This window comes from Lycorma delicatula, chromosome 1, assembly GCF_047948215.1.
Source record: "Lycorma delicatula isolate Av1 chromosome 1, ASM4794821v1, whole genome shotgun sequence".
NCBI lineage: Eukaryota > Metazoa > Arthropoda > Insecta > Hemiptera > Fulgoridae > Lycorma > Lycorma delicatula.
In genome coordinates, this window is record NC_134455.1 from 136,306,690 (window position 1) to 136,330,522 (window position 23,833).

At 31.5% G+C, this 23,833-nt stretch overlaps 1 protein-coding gene across 1 annotated transcript in view; it reads left to right on the forward strand.

Moving 5' to 3' along the window:
- LOC142318194 (vacuolar protein sorting-associated protein 26C) overlaps window positions 1-22,972 on the forward strand; it is a 34,980-nt gene extending 12,008 nt beyond the window's left edge. Inside the window, exons 4-7 of the mRNA XM_075354745.1 lie at window positions 2,576-2,740; window positions 9,715-9,811; window positions 14,709-14,834; window positions 22,696-22,972. Of these exons, the coding sequence (XP_075210860.1) occupies window positions 2,576-2,740; window positions 9,715-9,811; window positions 14,709-14,834; window positions 22,696-22,778 (471 nt within the window). The 3' untranslated portion in view covers window positions 22,779-22,972. The remainder of the gene's footprint in view (window positions 1-2,575; window positions 2,741-9,714; window positions 9,812-14,708; window positions 14,835-22,695) is intronic.
- Window positions 22,973-23,833: the final 861 nt, after the last annotated feature.

The window sequence follows — 23,833 nt, forward strand, 5'->3', positions numbered from 1 at the left end:
ATATTTTAGATTAAATTCCTATGATAATAAATAATAAATTCAATTCAGTTTTCATCATCTGATTGCAAGAAATCTGTAGTATTAGCATGCTTTTTACTTACTAAAAAATTATTATGAGGTTTTTTGTAGTTTTTAAATTAATGTTTATATAGTTGTGTACAAAAGAACTAAATTCTTATTTTTAGAATAACTCATGGTGCAAAGTAATGTATCAGTATAGCTGATTCTTGAAAGTAGAAGCACTTTAGTTTAAACAATATGAGATTAGTGTTTCACAAACACTTTGTATTAACACAAAATGTTAATACATAAGTTTTTAATCAAGCTGTGATAAGTGTTTATTCATATTTTACTATTCTAATTTTCATTTAACTACAACTTATTAAAAATGTTACATTTATGTTTTTATATGTAAGTAGAACATATATCCACCAGAACATTTGTGGAGACTGGAAAATATTGAATATCTAATTATGCTAATGAATAAGTTTTATCAGTTTAAATAGATTATTAATCTTATTTTGATTGTATAAAAAATAGTAGATATCATTTATTTGAATAATCTTCGGCTTCCTATTTTGAAACCTTCAGGTTGGTGTAGTAGTGAACCTGTCATCACAAATCAGCTGTTTTCGAAGTCGAAAGTTCTAAGGTTTAAATCCTAGTAAAGCCTTTACCAAGATTTAAAGACTTTTATACGAATTTGAATTCTAGATTGTGGATGTCTGTGTTCTTTGGTGTTGGGTTTCAATTAACCGCACATCTCAGGAATGGTCAACCTGAAACTGTATAAGACTACACTTCATTTACATTCATACATATCATCCTCATTCATCCTCTAAAGTAATACTTTATGGTGGTTGCAGAAGCTAAACAGAAAAAGAAAGAAGGCTTCCAGTTTTGTTCTGATAAAACTGAATTAGGTTGAAGAAATGTGATAAATACTTTCAGAAAAATTGTAATAAATATTCATCACTTCATTCATTTACTTGTATTTTTAGATTTATTAATGTTATTCTTTTCTAAATATCTGGTAATTGTAGTTACAGTATATTCTAATTGTTTCGTAGTTTGTGAATATAGTTGTTTTGCATGTTCTGTCATGCTAAAGTTTTGTGTGATTTTAAAAAAAAGACTGTAAAAATATCTTCACGATATCTTATATATTATAAGATATACAAGGTGCTACCCAAAAGTTCAGGGAATTTTACCATAAAAATAAAATAGCTTACCATAACTTATAATTTCCATTGTCTCCTTCAAATTAATACCCTTGGGCATTGATACAGTGATCCCAGCATTTTTCCCATGATTCCATGCATCCCTGGAAGTCTGCAGGTTTAAGTGTTTGAAGCACGTTCTGTGTTTCTTCCTGAATCTCCTCAATTGTATTAAAACAATGGCCTTTCAATTGAAATTTTATTTCCAGAAAGAGAAAAAAGTCACACGGGGCTAGGTCAGGCGAATAGGGTGGGTGGGGAATCACTGCCGTCTTTTTGGAAAGCCAAGAAATTCCGAACGGCTAGTGATGTGTGCACGGGTGCGTTGTCATGGTGCAGAACCCAACTGTTGTTACCCCACAGATCTGAACATTTGCGCCTAATGCTTTCACGTAACTGCTTCAAAACTTTACAATAGAACATTGCATTGACAGTTTGACCAAGATGAACAAATTCCTTATGGATAATGCCTTTGATGTCGAAAAAAACAATCATCATGGACTTCACTTTGCTGTGAACTTCGCGTGCTTTTTTTGGCCGCGGTGAACTTGGCGACTTCCACTGTGACGACTGCTGCTTAGTTTCAGGGTCATACCCGTACACCCATGTCTCATCACCGGTTATGATGTTGGAGATGAAGTTAGGGTCATCTCTTGCTGAATTTTTCAATTCACTACAGACAGCTACGCGATTTTGTTTCTTGTCGCTGTTCAACAGTCTCGGTATGAATTTTGCAGCAATGCGTCATGTTCAAATTGCCCAACAAGATGCGTTGCACGGACCCATATGACATTTGTACGATTGCACAAACATCATGGATTGTTTGTCTACAATCTGCAACAATAGCCTCTCGCACTTTCGTGATGTTTTCCGGTGTTGCGCTTGTTGATTGTCTTCCTGAACGCTCATAGTCATCGACTGTCATTCGTCCATCTTTGAATTGTTTGTACCACAAAAAAGGTTTACTTTTACTCATAGCATTGTCATCAAATGCTTCCACAAACATGTGATGTGTTTCTGCACCGGTTTTTTTAAGTATGAAGCAAAATTTGATGCAGGTTCTTTGCTCTTTAAAATCTGCCATTTAGAACTTCGTGCAAGCAGTAAAACACAACATTACACAACCGCATGAAAGTTGCACAGCTGTGAACAATGCAGCCTCTCACCGTCACAGCTGTTGGAACACTGATTCACAAAGATAGCCACATCTAGCCACATCTAGCGGCAGCAGGTCATACCAACAATGGTTCACGCGTGAAATTCAAATTCTTTGAACTTTTGGATAGCGCCTCGTATTGTATCTTATGTATTATTTTATTAAATTTCTCATATTAATCTAATTCCTTATTTTACAGAAGTCTGCCCTTCCGCGTTCATTATCAAATACTCAACCGGTCAGTTTTAATATCACACCAGAGTCCCTTCAAAATGTTCAAGACCGAACTAGGGTTCCAAGATTTTTAGTTACTGGACGTTTGGATTCAACAATATGCTCTATATCAAAGCCATTTACCGGCGAGGTACTTTATTACAACATTCACTATTACATATTATTTATGACAAATTTTGTTGTATTTCTTATGATTGTTTTATTTAATTAATAATAACCAAATTATCTTTCTCTATGAATCATGAGACCTTGCCGTTGGTGAGGGGGCTTGAGTACTCAGTGATACAGAGTAGCTGGACTGAAGGTGCAACCATATCGAAGAGGTATCTGTTGAGAGCCTAAGGAATGATTCCTGAAAGAGGGCAGCAGCTCTTTCAGTAGTTGTTAAGGGCGTAAGTCAGGACGACTTAAACGGCCGTAACAACATCGCTCAGTCCTCTGAGTACTGCGTAGCTGAAAGCAATGGAAAACTACAGCTGCTTTTTTTCCAAGAAAATGTAGCTCTCTGCATTTTCATATAGCAATGATGCTTCCTTGCTAAAATATTCCGGAGGTAAACTAGTCCCCCGTTCGGATTTTCGGGTGGGGACTACTAACGAAGGGGTCACCAGAAAATTAAAAAATAACATTCTACGAGTTGGAACGTGGAATTTTTGAAGTTTAAAAAAGGTTGGTAGGTTAGAAAATTTAAAGAGGGAAATGGATAGGATAAATGTAGATGTAGTAGGAATTAGTGAGGTTTGGTGGGAAGAGGAAAATGACTTATGGTCAAGTGATTTTAGAATAATTAACTCAGCTTCAAATAATGGGCAGGCAGGAGTAGGTTTCGTAATGAACAAGAAGATAGGGAAGAGAGTAGAGTATTTCAAAATGCATAGCGATAGAATCATTGTAATAAGGATAAAATCAAAACCTAAACCGACAACAATTGTTAACGTCTATATACCTACAAGCGCTGATGATGATGAGGTAGAGTGTGTATACGAAGAAATTGATGAAGCAATTAAACACATAAAAGGAGATGAAAATTTAATAATAGTTGGAGATTGGAATGCAAGCATTGGAAAAGGCAAGGAAGGAAATATAGTGGGTGAATACGGGCTGGGCAAAAGGAATGAAAGAGGGGACTGACTTACAGAGTTTGACACGAAGTATAATTTTGTATTTGCCAACACCAAGTTTAAAAATCATAATAGAAGAATATACACTTGGAAAAAGCCAGGCGATACTGCAAGGTATCAGATAGATTATATCATGGTTAAGCAAAGATTTAAAAATCAACTCGTTGACTGCAAAACTTACCCTGGAGCAGACATTGATAACGACCATAATTTGGTGATAATGAAATGTAGATTGGGTTTAAAAACCTGAAGAAAAGGTGTCAGATGAATCGGTGGAATGTAGAGAAGCTTGAGGAAGAGGAGGTAAAGAAGATTTTTGAGGAGGTCATCGCAAGAGGTCTGAGTAAAAAAGATAAGGTAGAAAGTGTAGAAAAAGAATGGGAGAATGTTAAAAAGGAAATTCTTAAATCAGCAGAAGCGAACTTAGGCAGAACAAAGAGAACTGGTAGAAAACCGTGGGTTTTAGACTATATATTGCAGCTGATGAATGAACGTAGAAAATGTAAGAGTGCTAGTGATGAAGAAAGTAAAAGGAACTATCGACAGTTAAGAAATACTATAAACAGAAAGTGCAAACTAAGAAAAGTGTTCAGAAGTGGAAAGAGAAATGAACATTGGTAAAGTAAACTGAGCATACAGGAAAGTTAAGAAAAATTTTGGTGTACATAAATTAAGATCCAATAATGTGTTAAACAAAGATGGTACACCAAAATATAATACGAAAGGTAAAGTCGATATGTGGGTGGAATATATTGAAGAGTTATATGGAGGAAATGAATTAGAAAATGGTGTTATAGAGGAAGAAGAGGAAGTCGAAGAGGATGAAATGGGAAAAACAATACTGAGATCTGAATTTAAGAGAGCATGAATAGATTTGAATGGCAGAAAGGTTCCTGGAATAGATGGAATATCTGTAGAATTACTGTAAAGTGCAGGTGAGGAAGTGATTGATAGATTATGCAAACTGGTGTGTAATATTTATGAAAAAGGGGAAGTTTCATCAGACTTCAAAAAAAGTGCTATAGTCATGATACCAAAGAAAGCAGGAGCAGATAAATGTGAAGAATACAGAACAATTAGTTTAACTAGTCATGCATCAAAAATCTTAACTAGAATTCTATAAAGTAGAATTGAGAGGAGAGTGGAAGAAGTGTTAGGAGAAGACCAATTTGGTTTCAGGAAAAGTATAGGAATAAGGGAAGCAATTTCAGGCCTCAGATTAATAGTAGAAGGAAAATTAAAGAAAAACAAACCAACATACTTGGCGTTTATAGACCTAGAAAAGGCATTCGATAATGTAGACTGGAATAAAATGTTCAGCATTTTAAAAAAATTAGGGGTCAAATACAGAGATAGAAGAATTGCTAACATGTACAGGAACCAAACAGCAACAATAATAATTGAAGAACATAAGAAAGAAACCGTAATAAGAAAGGGAGTCCGACAAGGATGTTCCCTATCTCCGTTACTTTTTAATCTTTACATGGAACTAGCAGTTAATAATGTTAAAGAACAATTTAGGTCCGGAGTGACATTACAAGGTGAAAAGATAAAGATGCTACGATTTGCTGATGATATAGTAATTCTAGCTGAGAGTAAAAAGGATTTAGAAAAAAACAATGAATGGCATGGATGAAGTCCTACGCAAGAACTATTGCATGAAAATAAACAAGAACAAAACAAAAGTAATTAAATGTAGTAGAAATAACAAAGATGGACCACTGAATGTGAAAATAGGAGGAGAAAATATTATGGCGGTAGAAGAATTTTGTTATTTGGGAATTAGAATTACTAAAGATGGACGAAGCCGGAGCGATATAAAATGCCGAATAGCACAAGCTAAACGAGCCTTCAGTAAGAAATATAATTTGTTTACATCAAAAATTAATTTAAATGTCAGGAAAAGATTATTGAAAGTGTATGTTTGGAGTGTCGGAAGTGAAACTTGGACAATCGGAGTATCTGAGAAGAAAAGATTAGAAGATTTTGAAATGTGGTGCTATAGGAGAATGTTAAAAATCAGATGGGTGGATAAAGTGACAAATGAAGAGGTATTGCGGCAAATAGATGAAGAAAGAAGCATTTGGAAAAATATAGTTAAAAGAAGAGACAGACTTATAGGCCACATACTAAGGCATCCTGGAATAGTCGCTTTAATATTGGAAGGACAGGTAGAAGGAAAAAATTGTGTAGGCAGGCCACGTTTGGAACATGTAAAACAAATTGTTAGGGATGTAGGATGTAGAGGGTATACTGAAATACTGAAATGAAACGACTAGCATTAGATAGGGAATCTTGGAGAGCTGCATCAAACCAGTCAAATGACTGAAGGAAAAAAAAAAAAAAAAAAAAAAAAAATTGGTTCATTATAGTGGTGAGTACACGGAATATGTAAATGAAATAAATCATGAAAGGATTCCAAACCGTAATATGTTATATATAGCATTGTTGTACAAATCTTGATCAATAAGTTCTGAAAAACTGGATCTATCAAAGACACCTCCAAGTTTAAAAGACCATCATTCAATATAAAGTTGAATGATATTTCTGATTGCGTGGCTGAAAGTCTAAAAAAATATCTGAAATTTGGCAAAATCTTTATGGCACTAATGGCAGTTGTATAATATTTGATTTTCCTAAATGAATATTGTCAGTTGTTTTTGGATTTTATAAATGAAAATGGAGAAGACATTCTTGTTGTAAATTTTTTCTCCAGTCAGCTATGATAAGAGTGGCACTAATAAACTTTTAATAATATTCAACATATATGTTGATGTTTATTCTATTCCATATATAATTTCATTATGAATATTATTTACTAATCATTACCAAGTTACAGAATAAGATGCAGTGCATAATTACATAAAATTTTATATAACTACCCATTAAACCAGGCATGGCCAACATACGGCCCACAAGCTCGATCCAGCTTGTGAAAAATGTTTAAATATTAGCTTTTTTTGTAAGCAATTAAATAATGGAAATTTAAAAAACTTCCAAGAAATATTTAGTAATCTTTAGCCCAACTTATATTTGTAACCAAACGTTTTCTTTAGTGAATCTAAATAAAAGTACAACAAATTCCATAATAAAATTTTGTTTAGGTAAATGAATCGTTTTTGTATTTAACATTTTTTAATTTTAATATTTCCTTCGGCCCTTGAAAAAGTTTTTTGAAGCTTTTATTTTAAAGTTATAAAAAAAAAGTTAAGATAGTTTATAATAAAATACTGATGTATATACATGTTGTATTTTTGGTTTTTCATTTTTTTTGTAATAGAACTGTTGTTAACATATTTATGAGATATTCTTTATAATGTGATTTTTTCTAATATGTACTTTTATGCAAGTTATTGGATAACTGATTATTACTCCTTTTTTTTTTTTTTTGAGAATCTTGATATCATTATGAACATTTTCAATCATTTTCATTATTGTTTTATTTAGTCTACCCCATGCAATAATACCGTAAGTAAATATACTGTAATATAACTTGTACATCAAGAGATTTTTAGCAGTAAGTTACTAAGTGTATATAAAATGTAAATCATATATTTGGATTTTGCACAATACTAATAACTATTTGATAATTCCAATGTAAGTATTGATCAGTGGTAATTCCTAAATATTTAGTTTGTTCAACTTTTTTAATAATTTTCCTGTCAATATACAAATTAATTTCATTGGGTAATAAGTCAATGTGATTTGAAAATGTCATGCAAACTGTTTTGTTAATACTCATATTTAATGATAATTTATTTATATCTAAATAAATTTTCTTTTGTATTCTTTAATAGATGTGTTGTGCCTTTTAATTAATTTCATCTCAATTGTTAGTTATACATAACAAAACTGTATCATCTGTATATGATATTATAATAGATTCAGTATCATATTTCATTATAAAAATATCATATATATATTATATAAATAACAATGGCCCATGTACTGTACCTTTTGTACTCCAGTATCTATTTTTATAGAATTACTTTTATATTATAGTTTTCACAATTTGTTTTTTATTATTCAATACCCTCTCTTATAATTATATTTTTTAAAGTAATTTATAGTTACCATTGTCAAAAGCCTTTGACAAATGTAAAAAAAATTGCAGCTATTTTTTTTTTTATCATCTAAATTTTCAGCAATTAATTTTGTAATTTCAACAATGGAATATTTTGTTCCTTTACCTTTTCTAAAACCAGACTGAGAATTATATATAATATTGCACTTTTCAAAAACATTTGATTTTGTATGCAATATTTTTTCAAATATTTTTGGAAAGTTCCAGATCGATATATAGGCTTATAATTTGTAGCTAGTTTACTGTATTATTTTAATTTACTATATTTTGCAAATTAATTGGGATAAGCTACATTTTTCTTCTCTTTTTAGAAATATTTATACACTCAAAAACTATTCTAAATATATATTGTGGTTTGTCCATATAATCTATTTTCATGTGTTAGATGCCGCAACCATAATGCTTATAGGTGGCCTGACAGAGGCAAATTCACTTCCAAAAATAGTATAGAAATACTAAATTCTCAAAATTAAAAAAAAACGGGTAATATTTTCTGGTCCTTCCTGTTGAAAAAAGTACTAGAAACCACTGAGATCTGAGCACTGGATATAAAAAGTTAAAGAACAAATTGTTTTGAGGTTTTTTCAGTTGAATAGATCAGAAGGAGTAGTTCCTTATAATGGGATGATGAGTTCTACAAAATACATCATCGAATTTGTCCATTTATTCGAAAATTCCATTGACAGTAACAACATATTTCAATATGACCTTGTTCTATGTAAAGTGATAAGTCAAAATTTTGTCTTCGAGGAAAAGTTATTAACATACATGTCCATATCTGAGGGTCAGAAAATTCCCATGATCTGTTACAGTGCAGAAGGGACTAGGCAAAATTAAATGTTTTTTGTGAATGGCAAGATTTTAGATCGGTTCTTTTTCACTGAAGCAAGTATAACAGGAGTTGCTTATGGATATGCTGTGTACATCGCTCTTTCCTCAACTGCAAGATTGACCAGAAAATTTTATTTGGGAACAAGATGGTACACTTCACTTTCTGGCATAATTCTGTATGGGATCAGTTGAATGGTGTTTTCCTCAACCACTGGATTGGTGGGCATGGACCTGATTGATGACAGAGCTTGTTTGCTGATTTCCTCAAGGTCACCATATTTGACACCATGTGATTTTTCCTTTGAAGTTTTATAAAGGATTTTGTGTATGTTCGTCTGCTACCTATTGATCTGTTTGATTTGAGGCATAGGAATGAAGCAGCCATGGTTTCCATTACTTCAGACATGCTGGTTGAAGTATGAGATGAACTCTTCTAGCAGTTGGATGAAAATGAAATGTGTTCACATAGTTGTAAAGGAAAACTGTTAGAGTTACTGTTGCATTTTATTTGGGATTTCTTTACTGTAAGTCAAAAGTTAAACAATATAAAATAGCTTTAAAACAGTGATATTCTGTTTTTTTATATTCTGTGTATTGAAAATAATTAAAATCAATTCCAAATATAAATAATGTACTGTTAAAAGCAAGAGTACCATACCACTGTAAATTAGTGTTTTGCATCTATAAATATTTATCTTAAATTAAAATAAGTATAATTTTAAAAATTAGTATATTTAGTTTTTTTTTATCTTGACCTGGGCACAATAGTATATGCATTGCAATTATTTGATATAAAAGATTAAAATCTGGATAAAAAAGGAATTGATGAAAGTAAGAGTCAACTTTAGAAGTGTATTCTCTGATAAATTGAAATATCAAGTAAAAAACAGGAATGATTTTAATACATTCAATATCAGTACATTAATACATTTTAAATGATTTTGTTTTGTTTGAATGAAATGTATTTAAATATTACATAATTTTTTTTTTAATTGTAAGCTTCATTAATTTTTTTAATGCAGAATATTGTGCATTTCTGTATTTTATTTTGTCTTTTGTGTTTTACAGTTGATTGTTGATCACTGTGAATTAGAAATTAAATCCGTAGAACTACAACTTGTGAGGGTTGAAACCTGTGGTTGCCAAGAAGGATTTGCTAGAGATTGTTAGTAATGAATTTATTATTTCTTTATTTGAAAAAGTTATTTAAAAACTGCTAGCTTATTACTAATTTTATTTATTCCTATTAAAAAATATTAACATAATTAATTATGATCTCCATTTTTTCTGTTACTTTGAAACATTATGAATTCAGATCAAAAGTTAAAGGAATTCAGAATTAATTTTTTATTTTATATTAATATATATTTTTTTTCTTTTTCCCTGATCATATGATTTAAGCCCATAAAAGTTTGTAAAGGCATTATGTAAAAAGTATGGGAATTAAGTTTTATTTCTCAGTTTAGTATTTTTTTATAAATGCTTTTGACTGCTGATATCAGTTGAAGAGAATCTTTAAATTGCTGTTTGGATTCAGTCAAAATACTGAACTATTTTTGCAATTTGCAAACACCACTGACATTTCTTAAAGTCATTATTAGTTGGCATTTCAGAATTTTAGACATGGCTCTTATTAGAAATTGCAAAACCAGATTAATATTAGCATTCTATTTGTAACTACTTCACCCCTCTCCTGATATATATCAATGCAATATCAAACATTATATTTTTTTGAGTATTAATTTTGTCCTTTAATAATTTATTATTTGTATCTGTTTTCTTGCTGTGCAAAAAATTCCAAAAAATTGAAGTTGAAAAGTACCAAAAAAGTGTATGTTCTCAGTTAAATTTCTAATTAATATAAAAAAAAACTTTCAATAGAAAATTTGTACAGAACTTAATTCTGAGAGAATTGATATAATTAAAATCAATAAAACTGATAAGATTTTTAAAAAACCATTTTTATTAAACATCAAATAACAAAAATTATAAAACTTTTGCATTATAAATGATGAGCTAAAAAGTAAGCCTACTTCTCTCAAATTAATTTTATAAGAAAAACAGATTATTTAATATACCATTTTATTAACTTCAGTGATATTACATTAGCTGCTGAAAATGTGCACCTCCTGTTCAATAGACAATTTAGTATAATGATTTATAAACATGACTTCCTTCTCCAACATTCTTGATTTGTTTTTTTTTTTTTAATATCTTGGATAGCAAACATGATTAATTTTCTGATCTTTAAGCATACGCTAATGTCTTCATGAGTCCCCGAATGAAAAGATTTAAAGGAAATTTACCTGGCTATGTTCGTGGTCCTCCTCGACTAATCCATTTATTTGGAAATGTTTTATTGAGAAATCAAAATGATTAGATGTTGCATCTTGCTGGAAATACATGTGTGTTTCAATTACCAGAGGAATATCTGAAAGTTGAGGAAATTCATTTGAAACAAATTTTACATAACTTTTTCTCAAACATACATATGAGCTGGGCAGTCAGACATATGATGTTCAAACATATGCTGCCCTTGGGAGGGCCAGAACTCAGGCCAACCTGGAACTTAGAGGTCAAGGGGAAAATTGGCCACTCATAAGCGGCGAGTCAATGTGGCATGAACTGTATTGTCGGATCATGTGGGTTCCTTGATGTTGTTGCTTTCTTCAGCCAGCATCAGTAGTTTATTTAAAGGAAAGACTCCTACCTCACTGCAGTGGGAAGCTACTTGAGAGTTATGGCTGGCCATCAGTCAATTAAAGCTCCAAGCACTTTAATATTGGGGGACAGGTACTTGCTGGCATTCAGCAACCTAGGTGAGACAGCAAATTGCTGTCTTGATGAGATAAATTTAATTTATTGAATGTCATATACATTTTAGTAGTTGATGGGGTGCACCTACCCATTTTAGAATATATGACAAGTGAGCGGTGGGACACAAAGCAAGTGGTGTGTGGCATCATGCTTAATTTGCTCATGCAATTAGTTTAGCTTTAGGAGCTAGTTAGAACACTGGTCGCTAAACTGTTTCAATGCTTAGTAGCCGTTTGTGGCACAGACATTTAGTCTTATGCTTTAGGGCGACCGAATGGGGTGGTGGTGGGAGAAATGCCATGCAAATCAAATAACCATTTCTCAAGAATTGACTTTTAAAAAGGACGTGAAGTTCATTACACACATTCATCAGATGTTTATTTTTTCATAGTTAAATTCTCTACAATTTTTATCTTCAAGTTTTATTTGGTTGTTGATAATTTATGCCAAACTTAAAAGAGCATGTTTTTCAATTCCAATTTGTTAGAATATACAGTTTTCTCAGGAACTATTGGAAATATATATTAGGTTGGTTATTAAAAACATTAATCTTGTTCAATAATTTGTGTTTAACTTTAACAGTATTTAATTTTCAGATCAAAAAATTTAGGCAAATCTGTAACTAAAGAACAAAGCATTTCCAGAACTTTGTTTTTGTAAATTGTTTTATATTTTTATAAGAGGAATACCTCTACAAGGTATGGTTGAAACACTCTGTGTAACATGGTAGTGTTTTATTGTTTATGTAAAATTTTACAAATTTGTAACATGATTATAAAAGTGAAACCAAAATTATTAAAATAATAATTTGAAGTTAGAAAACATTCATTACAATTAAATAATTATATGTTAATTGTTTATTTTACTTGCTTGAACAACTACAGTGCTAACTGAATTACAGTTACTATTGAGTTACAGTATTGTCAAAATTGGCAAGAGAATAATATTCCTGGAATATTAAAAACTTCTGTTCATTGTGTATATATTACAGATTTACAAAAAAATGTAAACTGTATTCATTTTCTTTAAACTTTGCTATGATAAAAAATTACATGTTTTATTTATACTTATAAAATTGTGAATTCCTATCCACAATAGATTTCAGCAGGTTCATTCTGAGTTAATATAAGCAGTACTGGTATCTTTATTTTAAATTAACAGGCCCGTAATATGTTAAAAAGAAAAACATGTTATGTAAAATTATGTTAGAAAGAAATTATAATTCATTTATGTTTTATATTATATTAAACCGATAACCCAAGTACAGAATTAATATAATTGTACAGTGCAAAGGAATATGATTCCCGAAAGAATTGATTTTAGAAAAATTATGTTTTATAATAGAAAATTCTTGAATAAGAACTTTCAAAATCAAGAAAATTCTTGATTTTGAGTTAACAGAACCACCTTTTTTTTGATGTAATAATTTAAAATTTTCATGCAACTATTTTGATATTGTATTTTAACTGTAACAGTTATTAGTGATCTTATAACTTATATCAAATTCTTAAATTAAAAAACTGAAATAAAGTAAATTTTTAATTTTTTGTTTCATTATTGGCTAAATCAAGATTTTCTTAATAGTTTAACAAATGTTCAAATTGCTCCTGCTAACCTTTTCTTTCTTTCTTTTCCTGTTTAGCCTCCAGTACCTTTCGGATAATACTTCAGAGGATGAATGAAGATGATATGTATGAATGTAAATGAACTGTAGTCTTGAACAGTCTCAGTGTGACCATTCCTGAGATTTGTGGTTAGTTGAAACCCAACCAACAAAGAACACCAAAATCCATGTAAAAATTGAACGCTGGAACTCTCGACTTCCAAATCAGCTGATTTGGAAAGACGTGTTCACCACTAGACCAACCCGGTGGATTGTTCCTGCTAACCTAATGTACATTTATTAAAATGTATGGGCAAATATTAATATGTGATAGTAAAATTGCAACTAAAGAATGAAAAAACTTATCATTAATCTTTACCTCCAGACACAACCACAGAAAATTATATACGGGATGTTAACAAAGTGTGGTAGCCTTTAAATAACTTAACACTATATGAGTATGTAGAAAAATTAAAAGCAGATGCCTCCTCCTATCTTAAAACTATTTATTTTTCGGTATGAAACCACCATATCCTAAGCATCCAGGAAGGAGCCAAACTGAAAAATGTAAGTGGAAAGGGTAGAGTTTTAATATATCATTTTTTAAACGGCATTAAAAAACAAAGTTTTAACATAAAAGCCTTTGGGATATTATAACTTTACCCAAAAATGGTGTTGGCTGTTTAATGTTTTTTACAACTAGTTTCAAAAGTATTCTGCAATATCTCTTTAATAACTGCTCAGTAGTGAAACATTGAAAAAACAAAATTCAGCAGATGCACCTTATCGTATAAGGCAACCTCATCTCCAAACCACCAGAGGAAACAACTGAAGAATTTTAATCGGAAAGGGTATTGTTGTGACATTATTTTAAAGGCCACAGATGAACAAATAATTTAATGTGCAGAAAATGTCAGGCTATAACACCCTTAACCATTTTTACAGCTAACTTCAAAGTTGGCCTACAGAATACCCCAATTAGTGGTCTCATACTGAAAAAAAAATCGTTTTGAGAATTTGCAAAATTTCATTTCTTTAAATTTTCATTGTTAAGCAGTTATTTAAAAAGTATTATAACATTTTTTAGGGCTTGAGGAAATCTCATACTAAATCTGTTTTAAAGTTATAGGAGTTGCCAAATTTAACTGTTCTATCCTTAACTGTTGAAAGATGGGTAGCTGTAGATTAAATTAGCGTTTAAAGTTTTTAATTCACATTCAGAAAAAATTTATTTTTATAATTTTGTCTATCTGTTCAAGAAACTGGTTATCATTGAGGATATATTTTAATTGCATCTATTGGTGCGTAGAAGAGTTTTATACCAAGGAATCCTCCACCAGCTACTTTCTGTTTTGTTTTCCATTAATTTTTAGAAACCCAACATATTATTAAGAAAGATGAGTAAACATTCATTCATCAGTTTTATTTCCATTTAGTGTAATCTCAGTTTCTATGTTACTATTGCCCTCTCTGAATATATATTGAGAGTACAGGTTGAAAAATGAAAAGACTAAGTAGACCCTTTCTCATCATTGAAATTCCAATAATTATTATTTTAAATAGAGATAGAATTTTGTATCTGTAATCTTGCAATAAAACTGAATAAAATAACAAATTTATAATAATATTGTTTTATTTTCAGCTACAGAGATTCAGAACATACAGATTGGAGATGGTAATATTGTAGCAGGATTACCGTTACCAATTTACATGATATTTCCTAGAATGTTCACTTGTCCAACCCTTACTACGAGCAATTTCAAAATTGGTATGTACAATATTATTGCTATTAATTGTATATTAAAATGTTAAACCTTGTCCTGATACATGATTTCTGGAGTTTGATCCATCCAATTTTAATAAATCTTACCTTAATGTTTTCATATTTTTAAAAACAATGCTGTACCTGCCTATGTATTTAATTCTTCATTAAGTTTCTTTATTTTTGTATGGAGTGTTTTTGTTGTTTTTCCACTAATCTTTATAATTTTCTTTAATTTGTTGTTTTAAATGATCTGCCAAGTTTTTGTGTGCCTGTGACATATAATGCATCTATTAGTAAAAGAATTGCTTTCTCTGAAAGCAATAATGTTCACTTTACAGCCAGACCTTTTTCAAATGGAAACATGTAATGTTACTTATAGGCTGCATATCAAATGTATTTCAGTGGGTTGACATGCTGATGTATGACATTTATTCTGTTCATTGAAGAAGGCAATGAGAAATCACTTTACTGCTCATTTTCCAGAACAAGTCTGGCCTAAAATGCTTGTTATTCTTGAAATTGACTGTACCATTTTCAGAAGTGACTTTCTGTCAAATTAGGTTGCTTATAACTTTATTGTTATGGGACTTGATTAATACACACATTTTTCTAAAATGAAATAACTCAATAAAAAATTATTTAGTATTAGATGCATTTATTTGATACAGCTGATTATTTTTTGACAGTTTGTAAATGTTAATTCATTCATTTTGATCCTGTTTGTTAAGAGAAAAGGATGTTATTAATTTTGTGCTCCGAATAACTTCAACTTTAAGAATAAGCATACTTTTACTTTCATCTATAAAAACAGATATATCTAAAAAAAAATTAAATTAACTGTGAAATAAAATTTTCAAATTCCGTTACGATTTCAAAGAAAAAATGTGCTTAAATTTTACTGATTTATCAGTTTATAAATACTAGTTTTTTTTAAAAGTATGTATATAATTACCTATTATTCATATAATAGATTTTATTACTATATATATTTTTGTCAACATTTACCCTCAATTTCTCAAAGTATTTTATGTGCCTTACAACATGTTGAGAATGCAATTCTCAGCACCATTTGAGACAGATGTGGATGATTTGACAATTACATCGGTCAAAACATGTAACGCTGCTGTTACAAAAGAAATCTACTCCGAATTCATGAGAAACTGTGGCCGAAATACTAGAATGGCTAAAGTGTTTCTATAAACAGCATACTGACCTTTGTGAAATTACCATTCTTGCTGAAAAAGGGTAAAGATAATAGCAACATTGAAACTAGGCAAACTCACAACAGATGTCACTTGTTATTGTCCTATACAATTGCTGAGTGCATGTTATAAATTGTTAGACAGATTATTGTACAATAGGATAAAAACAAAATAATTGCCAACTGAGCAAGCTGAGAAGGTAAAAATTATGCAGATTATTAATTGTGTAGAGATATTTGTGCTTACCTCTAGAATTAAAGAAAATGTCCAGAAAAAATTAAAAACAGGAGCAGCATTTGCAGATTTGTCTTCAGCGTACTGTTTGGAAACATGGACTATATTAAATAAACTATTAGAGTTATCAAGTGCAAAACCTTTAATAAAATACTGAAAAATAGACTGATCATAGTACATCTTGATAAGGCTCATAATAAGCCAAGAATATTAAACAATGACTTGATCTGTTCTTGCACCTTTATGTTCAATCTATATGTAAGTGACCTACCACCTACTAGATTCATGAAAAACTGGACATGGTAAATGTAATTACTTTATCAACAAATGGGGTATATCACATATGGGCTGGTTGTGAGTGTAGTGAGCCACATTGTTGAACATCTAATTAAGTATTGCCCACAGCAAGCATACAAGAGAATTCCAAAAGATGTATATCATGCTACCCCATCTGAAATCAAATGGCTGAAAAATAATATCTTAATTTGCAGCTATACTGAAATCTGTAATTATAACAATGCAATATTATATATAATCCAAGTACAGAATTGCGAAGTAAATGAAATGACACTTATTTTAAATTTATTTTTTATTTCAAAAGCACTTTTGTGGGATTTCGCATCATCAGTTGTATTTAAGATATATTTATATAAAATTACAATCATATGTACAAAAAACATATGAATTCAATTAAATAAAATAACTACATAGATATAAATATGATGTCAAAATTATTATATAATTAAAATTAAATTTTAAATAAAATAAATAGAAAATTTATACTATGTAACCTGGACAGTCAATGTTACATTACTCATTTTGTAATTCTGTACTTGGGTTGTTGAAGTTGGTTTTTGATTATAAAAATACAGTATATTGGTAAAGAGGAATATGGGTCTTTTAAGTATTAACTTTAGAAAAATATATATATATATATATATATAAAAAAAATTCAGCACAACCCAACAAAGTACAAAATCAATAAGGGTTCTTACCTTATTTTATTATTTTTCTTTTTCCTTTTTTTAAATCAAAAGTGCTTTTGAGAAATTTCCTCATCATCAGTTGATTAAAATTGAAATTTGATTACACATTAGAAACATTTCATCTGTTGCACAATATATAATCATAAAGTTTTTAACTAACGAAGGTGTTAAACCTGTTTTTTTTTTTGTCTTCAGTCATTTGACTGGTTTGATGCAGCTCTCCAAGATTCCCTATCTAGTGCTAGTCGTTTCATTTCAGTATACCCTCTACATCCCTAACAATTTGTTTTACATATTCCAAACGTGGCCTGCCTACACAATTTTTCCCTTCTACCTGTCCTTCCAATATTAAAGTGACTATTCCAGGATGCCTTAGTATGTGGCCTATAAGTCTGTCTCTTCTTTTAACTATATTTTTCCAAATGCTTCCTACTTCATCTATTTGCCGCAATACCTCTTCATTTGTCACTTTATCCACCCATCTGATTTTTAACATTCTCCTATAGCACCACATTTCAAAAGCTTCTAATCTTTTCTTCTCAGATACTCCGATCGTCCAAGTTTCACTTCCATATAAAGCGACACTCCAAACATACACTTTCAAAAATCTTTTCCTGACATTTAAATTTATTTTTGATGTAAACAAATTATATTTCTTACTGAAGGCTCGTTTAGCTTGTGGTATTCGGCATTTTATATCGCTCCTGCTTTGTCCATCTTTAGTAATTCTACTTCCCAAATAACAAAATTCTTCTACCTCCATAATCTTTTCTCCTCCTATTTTCACATTCAGTGGTCCATCTTTGTTATTTCTACTACATTTCATTACTTTTATTTTGTTCTTGTTTATTTTCATGCGATAGTTCTTGCGTAGGACTTCATCTATGCCGTTCATTGTTTCTTCTAACTCCTTTTTACTCTCGACTAGAATTACTATATCATCAGCAAATTGTAGCATCTTTATCTTTTCACCTTGTACTGTTACTCCGAATCTAAATTGTTCTTTAACATCATTAACTGCTAGTTCCATGTAAAGATTAAAAAGTAACGGAGATAGGGAACATCCTTGTCGGACTCCCTTTCTTATTATGGCTTCTTTCTTATGTTCTTCAATTGTTACTGTTGCTGTTTGGTTCCTGTTCATGTTAGCAATCGTTCTTCTATCTCTGTATTTGAACCCTAATTTTTTTAAAATGCTGAACATTTTATTCCAGTCTACGTTATCGAATGCCTTTTCTAGGTCTATAAACGCCAAGTTTGTTGGTTTGTTTTTCTTTAATCTTCTTTCTACTATTAATCTGAGGCCTAAAATTGCTTCCCTTGTCCCTATACTTTTCCTGAAACCAAATTGGTCCTCTCCTAATACTTCTTCCACTCTCCTCTCAATTCTTCTGTATAGAATTCTAGTTAAGATTTTTGATGCATGACTAGTTAAACTAATTGTTCTGTATTCTTCACATTTATCTGCCCCTGCTTTCTTTGGTATCATGACTATAACACTTTTTTTGAAGTCTGACGGAAATTCCCCTTTTTCATAAATATTACACACCAGTTTGTATAATCTATCAATCGCTTCCTCACCTGCACTGCGCAGTAATTCTACAGGTATTCCGTCTATTCCAGGAGCCTTTCTGCCATTTAAATCTATTCATGCTCTCTTAAATTCGGATTTCAGTATTGTTTCTCCCATTTCATCCTCCTCAACTTCCTCTTCTTCCTCTATAACACCATTTTCTAATTCATTTCCTCCGTATAACTCTTCAATATATTCCACCCATCTATCGACTTTACCTTTCGTATTATATATTGGTGTACCATCTTTGTTTAACACATTATTGGATTTTAATTTATGTACCCCAAAATTTTCCTGTATGCTCCGTCTATTTTACCAATGTTCATTTCTCTTTCCACTTCTGAACATTTTTCTTTAATCCACTCTTCTTTCGCCAGTTTGCACTTCCTGTTTATAGCATTTCTTAATTGCCGATAGTTCCTTTTACTTTCTTCATCACTAGCATTCTTATATTTTCTACGTTCATCCATCAGCTGCAATATATCATCTGAAACCCAAGGTTTTTCACCCAATTCTCTTTATTCCGCCTAAGTTTGCTTCTGCTGATTTAAGAATTTCCTTTTTAACATTCTCCCATTCTTCTTCTATATTTTCTACCTTATCTTTTTTACCCAGACCTCCTGCGATGTCCTCCTCAAAAATCTTCTTTACCTCCTCTTCCTCAAGCTTCTCTAAATTCCACCGATTCATCTGACACCTTTTCTTCAGGTTTTTAAACCCCAATCTACATTTCATTATCACCAAATTATGGTCGCTATCAATGTCTGCTCCAGGGTAAGTTTTGCAGTCAACGAGTTGATTTCTAAATCTTTGCTTAACCATGATATAATCTATCTGATACCTTGCAGTATCGCCTGGCTTTTTCCAAGTGTATATTCTTCTATTATGATTTTTAAATTGGGTGTGGCAATTACTAAATTATACTTCGTGCAAAACTCTATAAGTTGGTCCCCTCTTTCATTCCTTTTGCCCAGCCTGTATTCACCCAATATATTTCCTTCCTTGCATTTTCCAATGCTTGCATTCCAATCTCCAACTATTATTAAATTTTCATCTCCTTTTACGTGTTTAATTGCTTCATCAATCTCTTCGTATACACACTCTACCTCATCATCATCATGGGCGCTTGTAGGCATATAGACGTTAACAATCGTTGTCGGTTTAGGTTTTGATTTTATCCTTATTAAAATGATTCTATCGCTATGCGTTTTGAAATACTCTACTCTCTTCCCTATCTTCTTGTTCAACACGAAACCTACTCCTGCTTGCCCATTATTTGAAGCTGAGTTAATTATTCTAAAATCACCTAACCAAAAGTTGCCTTCCTCTTCCCACCGAACCTCACTAATTCCTACTACATCCACATTTATCCTATCCATTTCCCTTTTTAAATTTTCTAGCCTACCAACCTTTTTTAAGCTTCTAACATTCCACGCTCCGACTCGTAGAATGTTATTTTTTAATTTTCTGGTGACCCCTTCCTTAGTAGTCCCCACCCGGAGATCCGAACGGGGGACTAGTTTACCTCCGGAATATTTTACCAAGGAAGGCGCCTCGCCTCCATCATTGCTATATGAAAATGCAGAGCCGCATTTTCTTGGAAAAAAAAGCAGCTGTAGTTTTCCATTCCTTTCAGCTGCGCAGTACTCAGAGGACTGAGTGATATTGATATGGCCGTTTAAGTCATTGTGACTCACGCCCCTAACAACTACTGAAAGAGCTGCTGCCCTCTTTCAGGAATCATTCCTTAGTCTGGCTCTCAACAGATACCTCTCCGATATGGTTGCACCTTCGGTCCAGCTACTCTGTATCCCTGAGCACTCAAGCCCCCTCACCAACGGCAAGGTCTCATGATTCATAGAGGAGGATTAAACCTGTAGAAATTTTAACTCATTTAAAGCTACAGTTTGGGGATGCTATATTCTCCCAGAACTGAGTGTATATGTGGGGCAGACAATTTAAGGGTGGACGAGAAAGTGTAGAAAATGAAAAGTCACGGTCGATGCTCAAGGTCAAATCTCACAGCTGACAACAATCCGTGCCGTTTGAAAACGTATCGAAGGTGATCACCGATTCACTGTTTTAAGAAATCGCATCAGAAGTGGGTATCAGCTACGAGAGTGCTCAATTCATTATCACTGATCACCTTGGCTTTAGAAAAATTAGTGCTCGATGGGTTTCGATGTTTTTAACAAAAAATCAAAAACAGGTTAGGTTGGAGATCTGTGAGAGACTTCTGAATTAATTTTGGCAAAATGATTTTTTGCGGCGTATCATTACATTTGATGAGACATGGGTCTATCATTACACTCTGGAGTCAAAAATGGTGAAGGAAGGATGAGTGAGGGCTGCCCAGTGAAGACCAAACCCTGTCAAAAATTGTTGCAAGAACTTTTCCAGCTGACAATGATTTTTGTTGACTCAAGAGGAGTTTTACTCATTGATTTTCTATACAATGAACGGTGATTGTGGCTTACTATTGCCAGCTGCTACAGTCAACAAAAGCCGCCTACAGAATCAAAAGACCCATCAGCAATGAATGTCATCCTTCTCCATGACAATGCTAGGTCGCACACCACGATTTTGACAAGAAATAAATTGGAAAAATGCACTGGTAAACCCTTAACTACCCTTCATACAGTCCAGATTTGTTTCCCTGTGACTATTTTTTGTTTGTGTCCGTGAAAGAATCGCTTGGAGGGGAACGATTTGAAAACATTGAAGACATCAAGGAGCAAGGTTCACAATGACCTCAAACATTTTATGAACAAGGAATATTCAAGCTTCCAAATCATTGGCGAAAGTGTGTAGGTCATACAGGAAACTACGAGTACAGAGAAATGATGAAGGTATGAATTGTGTTTGTTTGATTCACCCTTGTAAAAATAAATTTTCTAATCTTAGTGGTAGTGTCTCAGCCTTTCATTTGGAGGTCCTGGGTTTGAATCCCAGTCAGGCATGGCATTTTTCATATGCTACAAAATCCCATGCACAAACTTCAAGGTTATTCGGTGATATCAAGCCAAAAAAAAAATTTCCAGCTTCTGTTTCCCTTGATTCTAGTAAAATTAATTACAGTATGAAAGTCTTGTTCTGCATTTAACATCTTCTTTACAGTCATTGCTAAAGTGTAATGAAATAGCAAACGTTTATGATCTTTTACATACATCATTGTCATGTGTAATCCAGATCACCCGTCATCAGTTGTTAAAAATATTTTTGCTATTTCACATGACAATGATGTATGTAAAACATCATGGTCGAAGCAAGGTGAAGCTCTGCAATTGGTGACAAAGCCAGGATTGATGCTATTTAAAGTGAGTCTGGTGGAATCATTTATGATGATGATGCTCAATTAAGTGATTGATTATAAACTTTTTTTGTCAAAAATTAGAAAGTTTTAAGTCAGACAATCAAGATAAAGTGACCGGAATTGAGTAAAAGGAAAGGTGTATATAAATTAATATATATTTATTAATTAATAAATTATAATTACATGCCTAAGGGTTATCAAGGTAAACCCCAACAATGATTAGATAAACATCATTTATCAAATATATTGAAATTTAAAATTCCCACTATTTTATATTATTTAAACCAGGGTATTACTTTGGATTTGAATCAGAAATGCTTGCAGCATTTAAAATTCATACTAGTTTTTTAATTAAATTTTTTTTAAATTCCTAAATCTAAATTTGGGGTGGTCACCATATTATTTTCTACATAAACGCTTATATTGCTTCTGTTATCTTTTAGTCCTTCTTAATTGATCCTTTTTGATATTACTGCCTGAATAACAAATGCTTAAAATTTATATCTTGTGTTTGTTTAGTTTCTAGACATATTGTTCTTGTTTAAATTTGTTACAGAATTTGAAGTTAACATTGCGATAATATTTGGTGTGGACCATTTTATTACAGAAAATTTTGCTATCACTCTTATAAGAGCATAATCAGGATATATTATGGTGGCAATGTATAAGTACCTTATAAAATTAAGGCAAGATTCCACTCCTACAAGACTAAGTAACCAGGCTATTAATATTGTATAATTAGTATAAAAATATGTATATATTGTCATATTATAAGTTTTATATATATATGTATTTTTATATAGGTTTTATTAAAATCATCCTTAATATGTTAACTCTATTATTGTTTAATTAACCCTTCACTCTACCTTACACAACAGTAAATGCTATAATTGTTTACTTACCACCAAATACAATTCACCGATTGTAGCCTAATAATAAAAGTTTTACAATTCAACCTTCTTAAAATTGACTTGGTAAGATTTAATAATTCAAATTAAAAGATGAACAATTAACCAGGCAATAGCCATGCATTAACCTTTGTATGGTTGTAGAAATTGTAAGTAACCGTATTTGAATGTAAATTGGGATGATTGTAATACACAGAATAATAAAAGTTTATTTTAAACAGGAAGGAAAGCCAAAATACCTGAATTAATTTGTTTTTAATTCATTTTTTTAATAATTGGCTGCAAGGAAATTATAAAGGTCACATAGAAAAAGGATAATAGAATAATTAACATGCTCCACAACTTCTATATCTTTATAAATGTCATTAAATACTGAAATACTTCATAATAAAATAATCATATACATCCCACAAGAGTAAAGAATAAAAATGTTATAAAATTAATTGCATAGTAAAAGCTACTACAGTTATCATTAGAGACCAGATTATATGCCTTTGCATATTAAGCTGATTCCTACCAGTTATTGCATATTTTTCCTTAAAATCTAGTGTTTTCCTTAAAATGATGATGCATATTTTTGCTATTTTACAATATTTTTCGGTAGGGTGTGCCTAGTTAATAAATGAAATCTTATGTTATAGCCGGCCAAACCTGTCAGCCGCACTGGTCTTAAAGCAATCTTAGCAGCTGCGCATCTATTGCTTTAAAAGGATAATATTATGTGGCCAAGTAAAACACAGACTCATGCTAGACAAGGATGGATGATACCATTCTGCGTTGCGCACG